Source organism: Populus trichocarpa, chromosome 6 (assembly GCF_000002775.5).
Source record: "Populus trichocarpa isolate Nisqually-1 chromosome 6, P.trichocarpa_v4.1, whole genome shotgun sequence".
NCBI classification, from domain to species: Eukaryota; Viridiplantae; Streptophyta; class Magnoliopsida; order Malpighiales; family Salicaceae; genus Populus; species Populus trichocarpa.
Window position 1 is genome coordinate 16,220,810 of NC_037290.2, and position 16,238 is coordinate 16,237,047.

Here is a 16,238-nt window from a genome sequence, read left to right on the forward strand (position 1 = left end):
CATACAATTTCCAATATAAACCCTCAAATCTTCATAAGATTTAAGAAATACAAATACATAGTAATTATCTAAGACACGATAAAAGAACTAATATAGTAACATAAGTATACATGATTAACTTAAATTTTGAATGCATAAACCTCATGATAATTAACACTTAATCACATGACCCATTACAATGCAAAATGGGTATTTAATACAAGTTTTGAACAAAATTATCAAAAGATGTCCTATACACATCTAACATCCTGCTCGAGGCTATGAGGTACTTGTAAATAATTTATAAATATCAATTAACTCTAGACATGTAATTTACATTAAATAAATGGAAAAAAAATATTATCTTTAAGTTATATCTCATCATTGTTAATTATGCTAATTTATTTAACAACACAATCCCTATATTCATCTATGTTATTCACTTGCCATATCGAGATTTCTTGTATGACATTAGTTTAACAAATCATCCTATCTGATGATAATATCTTTTTCATTGAAATGTCAAAACCATGAAAAATATTATTTGATGGTTCAACATTATAAAATAGAGCTAGAGTTGGGGTAATCTTGATCACACTTGAAGGAGATGTCTTGTCGTTTGCCTTCTCACTACTTATTGAATGTTATTCTAATATTTATACTCTATCTATTATTTATGAGATCATAATTTTGAATATCCATATCCATTTTGAAATAATACATATCTACAAAAAAAAAAAAAAAAACAACTCATTTGATTTCAAGTTTAATTGACATTCCTGGTTAATAGCCTCAATTAACGTATAAAAAACAAGATTACAATTGTCTCATGTGTCTTTAAAATGTGATTAATGTTTGTCAAATCCTAATCTTGGAATTTTATTTTTGTTCTACGATAAGGATATCCTTGCATGTCAAGCATGATTAAATTTCTTGTCAGATAATTTTATGGATATCCCTAGCTTGATGTATTTAGAAAATTTTAATAAATTATCTTGAATATTAATCTCCAAGTTTGAACCTGAAATGTCAAGGAACAGAGCAAACCACCTAGGCTAAATTTATTGGAGTTCTAACCTTTAATTTTAAATAAATTGTTGGAATCTAATTGCACAAACTAAAAAAAAAAAAAAAGACTCGAATTAAAATGGAAATAAATATTTAGTAGCATACTCCCTCTCTCTTCTTTACCAGATTACACTAAACATTTCTAATAAGAAAAATCCCACAACATAAAAAGTATCACAAGGCTAAAACTCTTCCGAGTCTTTTTTTTTTTCTCTTTTTAAAAAAAAAAAGAAAAAAAAAAAAGGAGTCATGACCAAATTCCAATCCATAACAAGACACCTTTTGCATGTAACAGCAAATGGTTGATGTCATATTTTTTTCTTATTTAATTAATAATTCAAAATAACTAATTAAAACAAAAAACAAGGCAATAACACTCTACCTTTCTCTCTCACATCAACACCTATAATCCTGAGAGGTGTAACTCAACTGGTTAGGTCTCAAATTTGTTCCCCAGAGGTCACCAGTTCGAGTCCTATAAATCTTAGGGCCACTGGAGACTTACATAATCGTTAACTTCAGGGCCAGTAGGATTAGTTGAGGTGCGCACAAGCTAGCCCAGATACCCACTTTAATCTTAAAAAAACAGTGAAAGCAAATATACTTTGAATTTACACAACCAAATCCATATTTGTGCAAGATAAATGATAACAAATATTTGGTGCCCCACTTCCAAAACAGGAAACATGACAAATTTGATAGCAAGTTTTTTGTAATAATTTGTTCTCTTAGGTGAAGTAACAAAATAATCATTATCTACTCTTGAATAATAATAATAATAATAATAATAATAAATAAAATTCAAAAGAAGATATACAAACATTAAATATGCAAACTCTCATAAGTTCATTTTCTATGAGAATTCAACGATATACCTAGGAGAAGATAATTGGTCATTGATGATACATGCATATGTTATTGTTGCCTTTGACTATTATATCTAAGTCCACTCACAAGGGACCTAGACATATATATATATGTGTGTGTGTGTGTGTGTCTTGTATTCCCAAGTATAATCGATGGTGAGTTCAAATTTCCTTGAAAAAATGATGTTCAAGGGTACAGATATTGCTTTTGCAACCTCGTTTAGTTAGTCTAGGGGAGCAGATGTTGGAGCTCCCACAGTCCCCCCCTGCAATGGGATCTGTTGTGTTGTTTCGCTCACTACCGACTAGGATTTTGTTAAATGTCCGTTCTCTCAACAAGCAAATTACTTTCGAAGTGTGTTTCGAGATCGGGTGTCCAAGGATTAGAACTGAGAACCTCAATGGGACATTTGATTTTAAAATGTTGAAAGTTCAACAGGAGGAGCTTTCCAGCAAAAATAGTTGCCAAGTAAAGCAGCACTGTCTGCCAGGGACAATATATGATTTCGAGTCTTCGACAATGAGATAAATAATTAAACTAAAGATGCCCACATGCAGATAATGTCATAATTAATGATCTAGAATGAAGCTTCTCATTCGTCCTCCTCCTCTAGTCAAAGCAGATAATGAGAGCCTGTTCTAAGAAACTTTAAAAGTACAAACTTTTTGACAGCTAGGGAAAGGGAAGTGAGAGTTTCAGCAATTCTAAAATGTTATTAAAGCTGTGAGAACTCTATAAATCAAGTGAGTATACAAAAAGAAAAGGTACAACACTTAAAAATAGCATATAAATAGGGAAGATCAAGTTTAACAGCCTAAAGGGACTGTTGATGGTCTGTGCATGAATCTGCAGGAATAGCTGTGTATACATATAACACATGTCTATTTCTTAAATCCAAACCTAAGTATTCAAAAGATATGCTAAATAAGGTCTTAGAATTGGGAGTTAGTGAAGGTTTACAGATAGAACAACAAAATTTCAACCATTTCTCTTGAAAAACAAAAAAATCACTAGTAAATTGTTTCTGAACTGTGTTTTTCACTGTATGACCATTTTAGCAAAGTGGGGTCTCGGGTATGTTTACAAATTCTGCTGTATTTTCAATTTGTAAGTACGAACCTCGGATTATGTGGCTTTTAATCTGCACAAGGAGCATGCTATTGAGGGGAAAAGCATAAAGGAAAATTAAAAACTAAGTTGCAAGAGTTTAAGTCCCTAAAATGATGGGCATGTTTAATTATAGTATCTTCCTTGTCTTATATATACTCCACCGTTTGATCAGTAGGACGTGCAAGTTGATCTTACATTGATCATGGGTTGAGCAACGCTGTTTCTCTCCTTTATCGGAGAGATAATGGATATACAGCAGCAAAGAAAAAGAGAGGGTTGTGTTTTGGTCAGGACCATCTGCACTGAAACACTTTGAAATAAGAGACAAGGATTTGAAGACAAAAAACCATATCAATGGCATTCCTTCTGCCCCACTTCACACATTCTGACAATATTTGTGACTGCAAGAAGCACAATCTGTGATATTAATCATTGTGAATTTTGCAATTCGACTACCTGTTGCTTTCACAACATTAGTTAGAGGAAAGAAAAAAAAGGGAGACAAAATTTTCTTAAATTCTTATCCCCAAGTTGGTAGTGATAAGCATCCTTGAATGCATTTGAGTGCGGCCACCTATTTAGTCATCATCTCATACACGCCTGCTGGTTTACTTTTGTAGGATAACATATTACTCTCATTAATTTCTTTCTCCAATCTGCTCTTACATATCTGAAATTGGAAAAGTTTACAAACTAAGATGGGTGCAGAACAACTAAAAACACAAAGTCTGTAGATCGAGATTTCAAATATTGAACTGGTGGACTTGAAAAGAAAAGGTAGCTAGATTGACGTGCAGTAGATGTCCTATTCACAACCAATGTAATACCCCAGATAAGGGTTCCTCAAAATCCATTTAATAGATCGAGGTTGGAACTGAATCAAGAATCTCAATTCAAAGACCATAGATTTTTGTTGGTCCGAGTCAAGTGGAGTTTTAGAAGGACACACACATACATATGGTCAAGTCCAATTTATACTTAAACTTTTTGGAAAAGCCAATGCGGCCGCTTTCTGTCCTGACCGCATGTTGCACTAGAGCTGCTCATTGGGGTTGTTGGAGTGCTGTAATCCTCTCCTCGTTCAGATATAAACGAGGCTGGAGAATCAAGCTCAAGTGTCTGGTAGTTTTTGGATATCTTCTTGCTTGTAGTGCTACCTCCGATGCTTAATGTCAGCTCCACTTCACTATCTTCATCAGATCCATCTATGCTCATTTTTCCTTTTTGGGGTGCACAAGTGCTTGGCCCAGCTTGGTTCTCGTCCACGGCTCCAACTCCAGTTGATATATGCTCAGCAAGCCTTTCAAGATCGAATCCCCTTGTTAATCTCATCGTCTCATCTGAGCAGCTACCACTTCTTTCTCTTGAACTTGGATCATCTCTCGGTCTTTGAACAAGGAAACTATAATCACAAGTGGTTTGTTCTGTTGATTTAGGCCGGTTAGCGAATTGAGAGTAGTTAGTATATGAACTAGTCATTGGAGTCCAGTACTTCCTGTCTTGTTTAATTTCATTCTTGTTCAACTCATCCATCAACATCTTTTGAACACTGTACAGCCTATGGAGTTCCCTTACCTGCAAGTTCCACTTTACAGTTAGTTAATAATATTCCTGTTGTCAGCTTTCAAGTTCCTTGCCATAGACAGTAATCAGTAACTTATGCCTGTGGGGCTAGCCAGTGGAAAGAAAAGGGAAATGCTTCTGTAATTAAGATTATTTATATATTGCTCAGAGGGTTCTAGGTCTGAATTAGAGTGATGAATAGATAACACTACCCTGGCCTCAGTAGTTCTAGCTGGAAACTATTCCCTGGAAAGTAGTGATGTCAAAATGTCCAACTATGGGGAAAAATATTCTTCAAGTAAAAAGGTTTCAGCTAACACATTGATCTCCACAAAACATGTACGTTAAACTAGACTTGAAACTCACCTGTTGTTTGAAGATATCATCATGCAACTGCATTGTCTTCTTGATGAAGTCTATGTTGTGTTTCTCAGGCATCCTGTCCATAGAGCTGCAAAACTTGTCTATCCCACTAACTTGAAGGTCCTTACTCAGACCCCTGGTCTGCAAATATTCCAGGTCATCCACACAACGTACACTAACGCTACTGCTATTGTGTGAAGTTGCTAGAAGATTGATGGCATATTCAAGTTTGGTTCCCATCCCTGAAATTATATGATAATCAAACTTCAAGCTAATATAAGAGAGTACAGAGAATCTTGCAACTCCGATTTCATCAAAAAAAAAAAAAAACAGCAAGAAAATTATAACAGAAAAAGAGATCAATCATGGAGATGGATCACATGTGATCCATCTAAACTTTGCCTCTTTTTTTTTCTTATCTGTTTCCATTATTTACTCTATAAACTGTGGTGGATTTATAAAAGGCCACTACATAGGGGTGGAGACAAAGGGCCGTTGACCCGAAGTTGTTATGGGATATCTGGGAGCAAAAGTGATATAGAAAAGATTTTGTAAATTTTGAGTCATATCAAATTTTGATAAAGTAAAATTCAAATGCAAGAAACATTCAAACGATCGAGATCTTCTTCAATCTTGCTCTAGATGCAAGCAATTATTACAAAGATGAAATTGCCTTGCTATATTTTAAATCATGCCACCTATTTTTGTCTTCGAAAATGTAAAGGAGGATTTCTGCTGAAATGGAGGGGGAGGGGACTGCTCACAACTGCATTGGGAGCTCTGAAAGTGTAACAAAACAGTGCCTTGACAATGAAGAAGGAGACGTAAGGAGAAAATGGGATGTAGGCAATAGAAAGACCAAACATGGATTGTGGGTCTCTCTCTCTCTCTCTCTCACTGGTGGGACAATCACTAGCCAAAAGGGTGGTCTTCATCTCCATCAAATTTGTTCTAGAAAAGTGTTCACACTCCTTTCTGTTTCTTCCAAAACCAACCCTTTTCGATAGCCACATGATGAAATCACACAACAGTTAAAAATATCCTTCTTTTGATACAGAAGCTTATTTTAATTAAAGCATAAAGCAATCAACAAATAGACAAAAATGAACAGCAAACTGGATAACTATGAGATGGGAGACTGAGAAGACTGCAAAACCAATTTTGCACTTTGTATTCTTAATTATATGCAAGAGATTTATTAGCAATCATGAAAATCACAAATAACCAATACAGCTAGCAAACAAACAAAATAAAAACGATCATGAATGCTGTCCTTATAGGCCATCTTTCAGAACTTGGAAGAAAAAAAGAAAAGAAAAAACTCAAGTTTCACGACCAACTCAGTACAAGAACAAGAAAGCTACTCTATAATTATATATTCATCACCTGAAATATATAGTGACCAGATCGCTGTGCTTTCCTACAAGGCTCATTGAACATCTCCCTCCTTCATGCCACAAGGTAGTCTATTGTTGACAAAGAAAAGCTGAAAAACAAGCAAGCCCTTATACCACTCATGAGCTTCCATAACTCATTTTTTTCTTTCAACAATATGGACGGAGCAACCTATGGAGTGCAGCTGTGGTGCTGAATTGGGAGAGTTATTATGGCTAGTAAACACCAGAAAGACTCCAATATTTGAATTAGCCTAGCTAGCTAGCTCTCCCTTGCTTAGAAGAACAACAAAGCAAACCTTAAGTTAAGACATGTTTGTATTCATGTTCATAATAATTCAAGCTTGACAGGCTGTGAATTAAGGAAGGAGGCAAGAAAAGAGCTGGGCTAACTTGCAATGTGTTTGGAGAGTAGTATTTTGATGAGAGAGAGAGAGAGAGAGAGAGAGAGAGGGAGAGAGAGGTAGGTTGTTGTGGTAGAGTTATGTATTAATAATGTAATGTGATAGAGTATATGATAAGGCTATTTATGGTATTGAATAATATTGGTTTTGCAAACTGTAGCCTACAAGTCGGGTCCACAGAGTTACATGAATAATAAAATCAAATGGGCGCTCGTGACCGTAAGCCAGCGTAGGCCAGTGAACAAGATATTCCAGACAAAGTCTTTGCAAGAAATCAATATCATATCATATAGACATATACATATACATATATATATATATATATATATATATATATATACACACACATTAATTGATCGCTTCTTTAGGACAACTACGACAATGTTAATGCTGATCTTCCTTTTATTATTATTATTTTTATTTTTGGTATAAAAATACCTTTTATTTTATTTTATTTTTTGGGAAATCCGATGATTCCCCATTTGATTATATTTTCTCTTCGCTGTGTGCTTACTACCTTGCCCAATCTAGTCCGCTACTATTTTGGTTGAGATTTTGGAATTGCTTAATTAGTGCAGCGGTGTTTAGTTATTTTTTATTTTTTTTATTTTAAATTATATTTTTATATATTTTTAAATTATTTTGATGTTAAAAATTAATTTTATAAATAAAAAATATTTTAAAAAATAATTTTTATCACTCTTCTAAACACCCGGCACAAATTTTAGGTGTTGGAATTCCTTGTGTATGTGTATATGACCAGCACCTGTTTTGTGTTACATATACATACATACATACATACATACATACATAGCCTATATATGTTCCCATCAATACTGTAAAATGATTCAGCGTAGTAAACAGCTCAACTTTTTGTATGCTACGTGGATTGAAGAATTCGGAAGGAAATCGATTGTTTGAGAATGTTAATTATTAAATGAGGTATTTATTTTTAGTGATAATTACTGCATGTTATTTAAGACTAATAATTTCTCCACATTAAATATTGATCTGCTACCTTAAAAATTAAAATAAATTTCTTGAGATACTATTTTTCAAAATTCAAACTCAAGAAACCAATAAAATAGTATAATTTATGATCATCATGGTGTCTGCTAACCATTAATTAGATTTATTTAGAGGGTAAATTATATATAGTATTAATTGTGTATATTTAGAACGATTTATTTTTATTTTTGTTAAAAACACTTGCATGCTCCTTTTTATTATCTATCGTTTGTGTCTCTTGCATGCATGACCACTACTCTTTTTTTTTAATGATACAAGGAAAATTCTTGGCTTCGGCCTCTCTATCTTAACTTGCGTATTTGTCTCATAATTATATGTTGCCAGTAAGATTTTCCGGACGTCCTTGAAGATCCAGTAATATTTTATCGTTATTAATTTGGCATTTAATTTTCTATTACTTGTCCCAAGGAGATCCAAGAGACAAACATAAGATACTACAAGAAAAATAACAAATATAAACAGATGATAAATCGACAGAAATATTCTGTCGATAATGAGTTTTCGAACTAAATATGTAATCGTAGTAACCATTGGTAAGCACTGTCAGAAATATTTCATTAGTATATACTAAGAAAATTACAGTAAAAAAAAATGAAAAAAAACCAAAAAGAATGATGAAGTATTATTTTTACACACATAATTATCGATGAATTTAAATTCACAGATTAAATCTGTTGGTAAATCCATCTGCAATACTTAACGTTGAGGAGTTAAATGATGTTTTGAGAATCAACGGACATACACAAGTCGATGAAGATGATGATAGCGAAGAAATCAACGTAGAAGATTGCGATGGATATGACGATGATAAAATTGAAAAGAAAGATAATTTTTATTAATTTGCACAACACGAATGTGTAATGCCATAAACTACAATGTAATATTTCTAGATGAAATTAACTTTAATGTAATGATAATGACATTTATTTATTATTAAATCACAATGAAATATTTATTTTATGTAATTTTATTATTATACATAGAACTTGTGTTATTGTGTTGTGTGTGCTACTGTGATTTTAAGTATTTACAGGATGGATACAAATACAATTTGATAACATAAATTATTTTGCACCAATGAAAATACCGACGGACCTATAAAATACAAATAGATACATCAAAAGATTAAGTTTGTCGATATATTTCAGAGAACATTGGAACTGTTCCATTCTCACTAGCATTGTTCATTGTGCACAATACATATGGGATCACTAACAATTAATGACCTTCGATATTTTCTCGAGCGCTAAGGTATTGTTCACTTTACACTTGCACTGTTTATTACTATTCAGTACATATGGAATTACCAACGGTTAATGTACATCAATATTTTCCCCAGCTAAGGTAATGTTCACTTCTCACTTGCATTGTTTATTATTAATCAATACATACAAAATCACTAACGAACAAAAAATATTGTCAGTGATATTGGTGGACTTTTGAAAATTTTCGATTAAATTGAAATTTTCAATTAGACTTTACAGACAGATATAGCGACAAAAAAAATAAAAATATTAATATTTAATTGTCAATCGGTAAAACCGCCGGTAAATAAACCCCAAATTAAAATACTAGAATCCCTAAAATCAAAACAGATGATCACATTTCTCTTCTTCTCTCTTCCTCTGCAGCTTCTTCTCTCCTCCTCCCAAATCTCCATACCTTTCTTTCTCTTCTCTCTCTACTTCTATCCTCAACCCATTATCTTCTCTTCTCTTCTTCTCCACGCACAAGTATGTCTTCTTCTCTTTTCTCCTTCTCTTATTCACTATTCATTTAATGATTTGTTCGGATTTTGTTTCTTCTTATGATTGGAAAAACTCAACATTTTATATATTTTTTTTATATTTTTGTGTTATTAATAATTGTATAAATGTTAATGAAAATTTTTAATTTTTTTAAATTTTTCTGTTATAAATAATTGTATAAATGTTGATGGTAATTTTTTAATTTTTTATGCTATAAATAATTGCATATATGTTGATGGCAATTTTTTAATTTTTATGTTCTTTAATGATTGTACATAGATTGTTGGAATTTTTTTAATTGTGTTTTTAATTTTTATGTTCTTTAATGATTATACATGGTTAGCTAATTGATTTGTTGGTGTTAACAAACAGTTTTAAATTTCATGATAAATAAAAATTATTGAAAAATAATAAAAATTAAACAAAATAGTAGCCATCATAAATAAATAAAAGATTAAAAATAGTTAAGATAATAGTTAGGACAAATTAATAGTTTTTAATGTGAAATATTGATACTATAGATCTTTTAATGTGTTTATATTAACCTCCTATGATCATTTTGCAAATGGTCATAGCAAAACTAATTAAAATTTTGGTTAAATTAACATAATTGAAATTATTCAATTTACATAGATTAAAATATAATCAACTGGTTTGTGGCAATCCAATTTAAATTGTTGTGTATTTGCAGGTTCAAAAATTTTAGGCAGTCTCCCATATAGGTGAGGTGTTATCAATTTTTTTTAAAATATGAATGGTTTAATGGTTTAATGGTTTATAGTACCTTAATCCTTTAATTTGTGTAGATGTCTAGGGAAATGTCAATAGCACGTCGTACAGACAGGATCGCTGCTAGTTCTTCTAGCAGCATTTCTCACAACCATGAGTCATTAGGTGTCGACCAAGATCAGACACCTGAGACACAGACATCCACTCATGATGCAGGCTCGTCGAATGTGATGCCACTACGTCGCAGGGGGTCCCTTTACAACGAGTTCCATTTACTAAGAAGTACTAGGCTTAGAGGAAGAACGACCTTTCAATGTAAGTTTGTATTCCCTTAACATCGACATGTTAATAATTTATTTTAAAATAAGTTTAATTAACGAATGCAATTTCTGGTTTACAAATACTGAGGCTGCTAGAACCATAACATCGGCGGTGAAATCATTGATGGAAATTCCACTATTTCAATGGAGCTAGGTTTTCAAACATCCTAAATGGAAACCTATGATTGATTCATGGTTCAGAAGGTTTAAGGTTAGTATTAACTTAAATATTTTTGTATTATGTTAATTTGATTAGTTTATTAACTTATTAATGAAATTTTTCTTGTACAAATTTTAACTACACGGAAAAACTTGAATGGGATAGAGCTTACAACACTATTGTAAAGAGAGTTTGGAAGAATCACACTGCAACTAGGTAAGATTGAAATCAAGATAGAATTTTTTTATCTTTTTATTGAATTTTATTATTCATTTAATAATAGATAATTCATTTGTATCATATAGATTGTATGATTTTTTTGTACGAAGCACAATAGAAAGGCAAATAAATACATGAAAGAGAGTGAGCTTCCAAGCTGGAAGGAGGTGGTGGTTTAAAAAGATTTCAAACCTCTATACGTCTTAAGGGCTGTGTGGGCGGAATATATTCAACTTTTGATGTCCGATAATTTCATACGATGATAAAACTCCAGTACGGAGAACCAGAACCCGACGTGTTCATGGTTCCGTTACCATATACATTGGTGGCTCCGTTCCATTCATTTCGCTTTCAAAGCGAATGGTAAGATTTTTTTAAATTACATCTATTTTTTTATCTTTTGTTTCTTATAAATATATTTAACTAACTACACTTTTTTCTTACAAGATATAGTTCTTGGACGCAAACCAAGCCCAATGGAGATTTTTATGGAAATGTACGTGTAGATTAATGACTACCAAAAAAGGGTGCAACAACTTGTGGATAGTCAAGCTCAACACTTTGTAGTATGTTGTTTTCAACCATTTTTTCTTAAGTTATTATTTTCTTGTATTTGCTGACTTTTTTTTTCAAGATACATATAACACCAAGTTGAAGGAGAGATATAGTGAGACTCCTTTTACGTATTCATATCTCAATCCGGATTTGTGGTTGGAGGCAGGATTGTCTGGTGGACCCGATAGAAATCAAGTGTGCGATCTCTCTAACACTACAACCAAGTTCTTGTGGATGACCCACAGTGTTTCAACCGTTGGATGCTCTCAATCGGTTTCGAGCAGTTAAACTCTAGAGTTTGAGGTGATTTTAGACTAGCGAGTTAAACATCAAACGGCCCATCTTGCTACTAATTATGAATGACTCAATGCTAGGATGACCAAAATCTGCCGATTGATAATGGAAATAAGATCACAGATGGGTGGTACACGTGTTCCCTTTTATTCACCCTACATTTTAGGTGAAGACCCGCCTCCTCCTCCTCTTCTATTGTCTCTATGCTAAATTAATTGTATTTGAATTTATAGATGTTTAAATTTGTAATAAATATTTCAACTTTATATTAATTTAATTTTTGTTTTTAAATTATTACTGAAAGGGTTACTTATGAACATAATATGTCAGTATATATCAGAGAGCTAAAGAACATTACTGCAAATGTCATTGTCAATGTTTACTTACCGATGGAATAACAAACGGTTTGTTTGGCGGTTACATGTCAAATTCACCGATAAACATACTGTCAGGTAAAGTTTTTTTTTGGAAGGCTTTGTTCGTTAGTAAATCCATCTATAAAATGATTACCGACAAACTCACTGATGAGAGTTTTTCTGACAGATTATTTTCTTCTATGATCATGTGTACAAGTTTCGTGCTGACAGATTGTGAGTATAAATACCGATAGACAATTCCATTGGTAAATCTAAAAATTTGGTAGTGCACCTAATTATCACCCATATAATCATCAATTAAGATGCACTAAATAATAAAATGTTTGAAAATTATGCGACGACGACGACAACAATAACAACAACAACAACAACAACAACAACAAATGTTTTAAATGGAAAATATTAGCACAACCCATCAATTTAGAATGATTTGTGGGCATAAGTGGAGTGATGAGGAGATCCAAAACTATCAAAGAAAAAGGAGTTTTAATGGCAACAGATTCAACCCAAGATGGTAGTTCAACTAGATAAGGAAACTCCACCAAAAATGGTGAATGAGCATATCTAGAATTCAAATTAAATCAAAATTACCTTAGGTGGTGTTTGAAATCAGTAAAGATGCAGAGCATATCGTTGGGAATATTGCCTATGGATTTCATGCAATATGTTACTATACATTTATGTTTAAAATGAATTCCTCTATAATAATTTAAGATCATTATCGAGTGTTTATATTTTTCAGTTTCTTTTTATTCAAACATGTCCATCATTTTCAATTTTCCTTCTTGGTGTCAGAGTAAGTGTGAACACATGGCACAACCCAGCAACTCTCTACAACCATGACTTCATTACCTCTCAATGTTGGCAACTTCATTACCCTCAAACGCAGTCTGCAGTCCTGTAAATTATCCCTTATGACATGAAAAAGTCTTGGCTCTTGTAGAAAGCTAAGAGTCGGTCAACCATATTGCAAATAAAGATCCTGCCCTCACCAAATACACCATATCGAATTCAAAATAACACTATGGATGCATAAATGTTTGCACCAAGATTAATTGAAGTATACATTGTCTGGAGAAAGGTGGATCATCATTTTCATGGGTGGATAATTGGAACACACTTTGAAGAAACACTCAACATAGTTGTTAGCTTAAACATAGCCTATGTTATTTGGGACGCACTTAAGAATGCATATGCAAAAGATTTATAGGAACATGAATTCACACTTAAACAACAGGTAATATATCTTCATGAAGTAGATAACAAAACCATTGGACAACATACTCGCACCTTCAAGGGTTTATACGTTGGTCTTTTAGCTATCTGGAAACCTATCCCAGAAAAAGAAAACATTTTATTCCTTCTCACTAGCCTTGGCCCTCAATATGAAACTTTCACCACTACCATGTTAAAGCCACCTAGGTCATCATACTTTGAGTTGGTCTCCAACTCCAAAGTCTTGATCGGCAACGTAATTGGTTCTTTAATCATGAAAATGACCCAAACTAATCCACTCCTCAAATGACATTTTATAGACAAAAACAACAACACTTCAAATAATTTCCCTCACGATATCATGACAACGAAAAAAATTCATATGAACTAGGAAAGGATTTTAAGCACAATAACAAAAGGAATGAAACAATTCTTATTCTTCTAGCCCTAATCACGCTCTCAACAAAGACATCATCTACCACCTAGTGAACGTCGTATGACCTATACAAAAAGAGATCTTTATCGCGAATAAAAATTCTAGTATTATAGCACAATGAGATATATTGTAAAAACATGTTAAGAGGTGCCAAAACAACCAACTCAACATGATGGCATACAACAAGCTCTTATAGCCCTCACATTGGACAACACCATCACTAAAGTAGAGTGGACAAACACAGAAGCTTCCAACACATGACAGGAAAGTCAAATATGTTATCTAATATCCACAACTACTTTGGTGTAGATTCAATTCTTATTAGTGATGGATCTTCTCTTCAAATTCATGGTGTCATAACCCAATTCTGAGTTATTCCTCAAAATTCATTTTTTTTCAAAATAAAAATAAAATAAATAAAATAATGGCTGGCAATGTGGAGAAAACAGATCAAGAAGGACTACAAAAATAGGCAGAAATCAAGCTGCAATTTTTGGAGGCAATTCAAGGCCTAATTGTACCCCCATTATGCCCAAAAATGGAGGAAAAAATGCAAATTCAAGATCAAATTAAATGATTATTAGACGAATTTGCATAAAAATTAAGTCCAATGACATAATTAAATTTTTAATAGGCCAATTTGATTTAATCATGGGCCAAATTAAATTTTAATTATGTTTAAGAATTAATTTGGGTCTAATTGAAGGATTTAATTAAGTGCAAGGACTTAATTATACTTTAAATGGGTCAAATTAATTTTATTTAGGGCTTAATTGGTGAAAACTTAAGTTTTGGAGCCTAATTTGGGCTTAATTGAGAAGATTGGAATTTTAAGAGACCAAATTTAATTTTTAAAGTTAATTGATTGAAATTAGGGGCCAAATTGCAAGAAAATTGAAGTTTTTGGGTCAATTATAGGGGCTCAATTGAAGAAATTTGCAGCCAAGAACCAATATGCAAAAGGCGCCAAAATTGAATGGCTTAATTGACAAAAACAGGGGGCAAAATTGAAGAAATTGAAATTTTAATGGTCAATTAGGGGTTAAACTGACAAAATTCGAGACCAGGGACCATATTGTAAAAGGCGCGTGAATCCAGGGTTCCAATTGAAGTTCGGCAAGGGTGTAATTGCATTAAATTAACAGTTTAGGTCATTTAGGGGTACAATTGCACAAAATTGAAAGTTGGAGGACTGCTTTGAACTTCAGAGAAATCCTTATTTAAAACCTAAAACAGTGTCATTTTGAGTAAAAAAAATAAAAAATAAAGGAGGACCAGACGACACGTCGTCTGGTCACTATTTATTATCTTTTTCATTTTTTTCCGAAAAAACTGGTCCAGTCACCTCCTTTGCAGGTGCATTTAATGCACCTAACGTCCACCAAATTTGTCAAACCTTACACGAAACTAATCACCAGACATCCCTCTACGTCTGGGTATGGTCGTCACCGGCTCACTGGCAAATAAACGGACGTGGCACCACCCCAAAGAAGCCACCTCTGGCAGCCTGCAGCTGCAGATTTGACAGTGCACCATGCCTACTTTGAGCCAACGGTTGGGATCCTTCCCAACCAAATCAAGGGCTGAAATTTGTTTTCTTGTGAAGACAAGATTACCTTCTTCCACCCTATAAACAGGAGCAGACTTCACGTTCGGTAAGGAGGAGAAAATTGGGTCCAAAAATCAGAAAAAAAACCAGCCTTCTTTCTCTCCAGTTTTTTTCTACAACGAGTCCTCTCTTCTTTCTCTCTCAGTCGTGGCCTTCAGCCACCACCACCCTCATCACTGGTCTTCCCACCATTAGCTCCACCACAGGAAGCCACCAACCGACCACCGAGAGCCACTGTGAACCTTTCTCTCTCCTCTCTGCAGCCCCTCCCGTTTTCTTCTTCTTCTTTTGCTTCCTCTGCCACCAGCCACCATCTCTGTCACAGCCTCAGCCACCATCCTCGCGTCAGCCCCTCCCCATGTCAACCAGCCAGGACTACAGTTAGGCACTCCGGCGACAGGTAGCGCGGCCTCTCCATTGCTGCAGCTAAGTTGCTGTATGCAGCACGAGAATTCGTTATGCATGCTGCATAATTACTTTGCATGGTTGCTGGGTCGGGCCAGCAACCAAGCTGGCCTGGGCTGCACCATTTAGGTCCGGCTCGGCCCAAAAAAAAGAAGAGAAAAGGTTTTGTTGGGCCGAGATCGGCCCAACCCAAAGTTCCTAGGCTCGACCTAGTCAGCTGGGCCGGCCCAACCCATGTATATTTACTATATATTTTTTATTTATAATAAAATATAATATTAAAGTATTAAAAAAATTGAAAACAAAAAAAATGAAAATTTTCAAAAAAAAAATTCAAATATCCTTTGAAAAAATTGTGATTTTCTCAAATATTTTTCTACCAATTTTGCATAAT

At 33.6% G+C, this 16,238-nt stretch overlaps 1 protein-coding gene across 2 annotated transcripts; it reads right to left on the reverse strand.

The window, feature by feature from the left end:
* Positions 1-3,788: 3,788 nt before the first annotated feature.
* Positions 3,789-6,821, reverse strand: LOC18100474 (uncharacterized). 2 transcript variants are annotated; one of them, XM_024602451.2, is made up of 3 exons: positions 6,337-6,821; positions 4,954-5,192; positions 3,789-4,611 (listed from the first exon to the last, which is right to left on the reverse strand). In XM_024602451.2, the coding sequence occupies exons 2-3, from the start codon at positions 5,188-5,190 to the stop codon at positions 4,003-4,005; spliced, it is 846 nt and encodes a 281-aa protein (XP_024458219.2). In that variant the 5' UTR covers positions 5,191-5,192; positions 6,337-6,821; the 3' UTR covers positions 3,789-4,002. The 2 variants fall into 2 exon arrangements, with proteins under 2 accessions (XP_024458219.2, XP_006381778.3); XM_006381716.3 differs by having other exon boundaries at positions 3,789-4,599; positions 6,337-6,818.
* Positions 6,822-16,238: the final 9,417 nt, after the last annotated feature.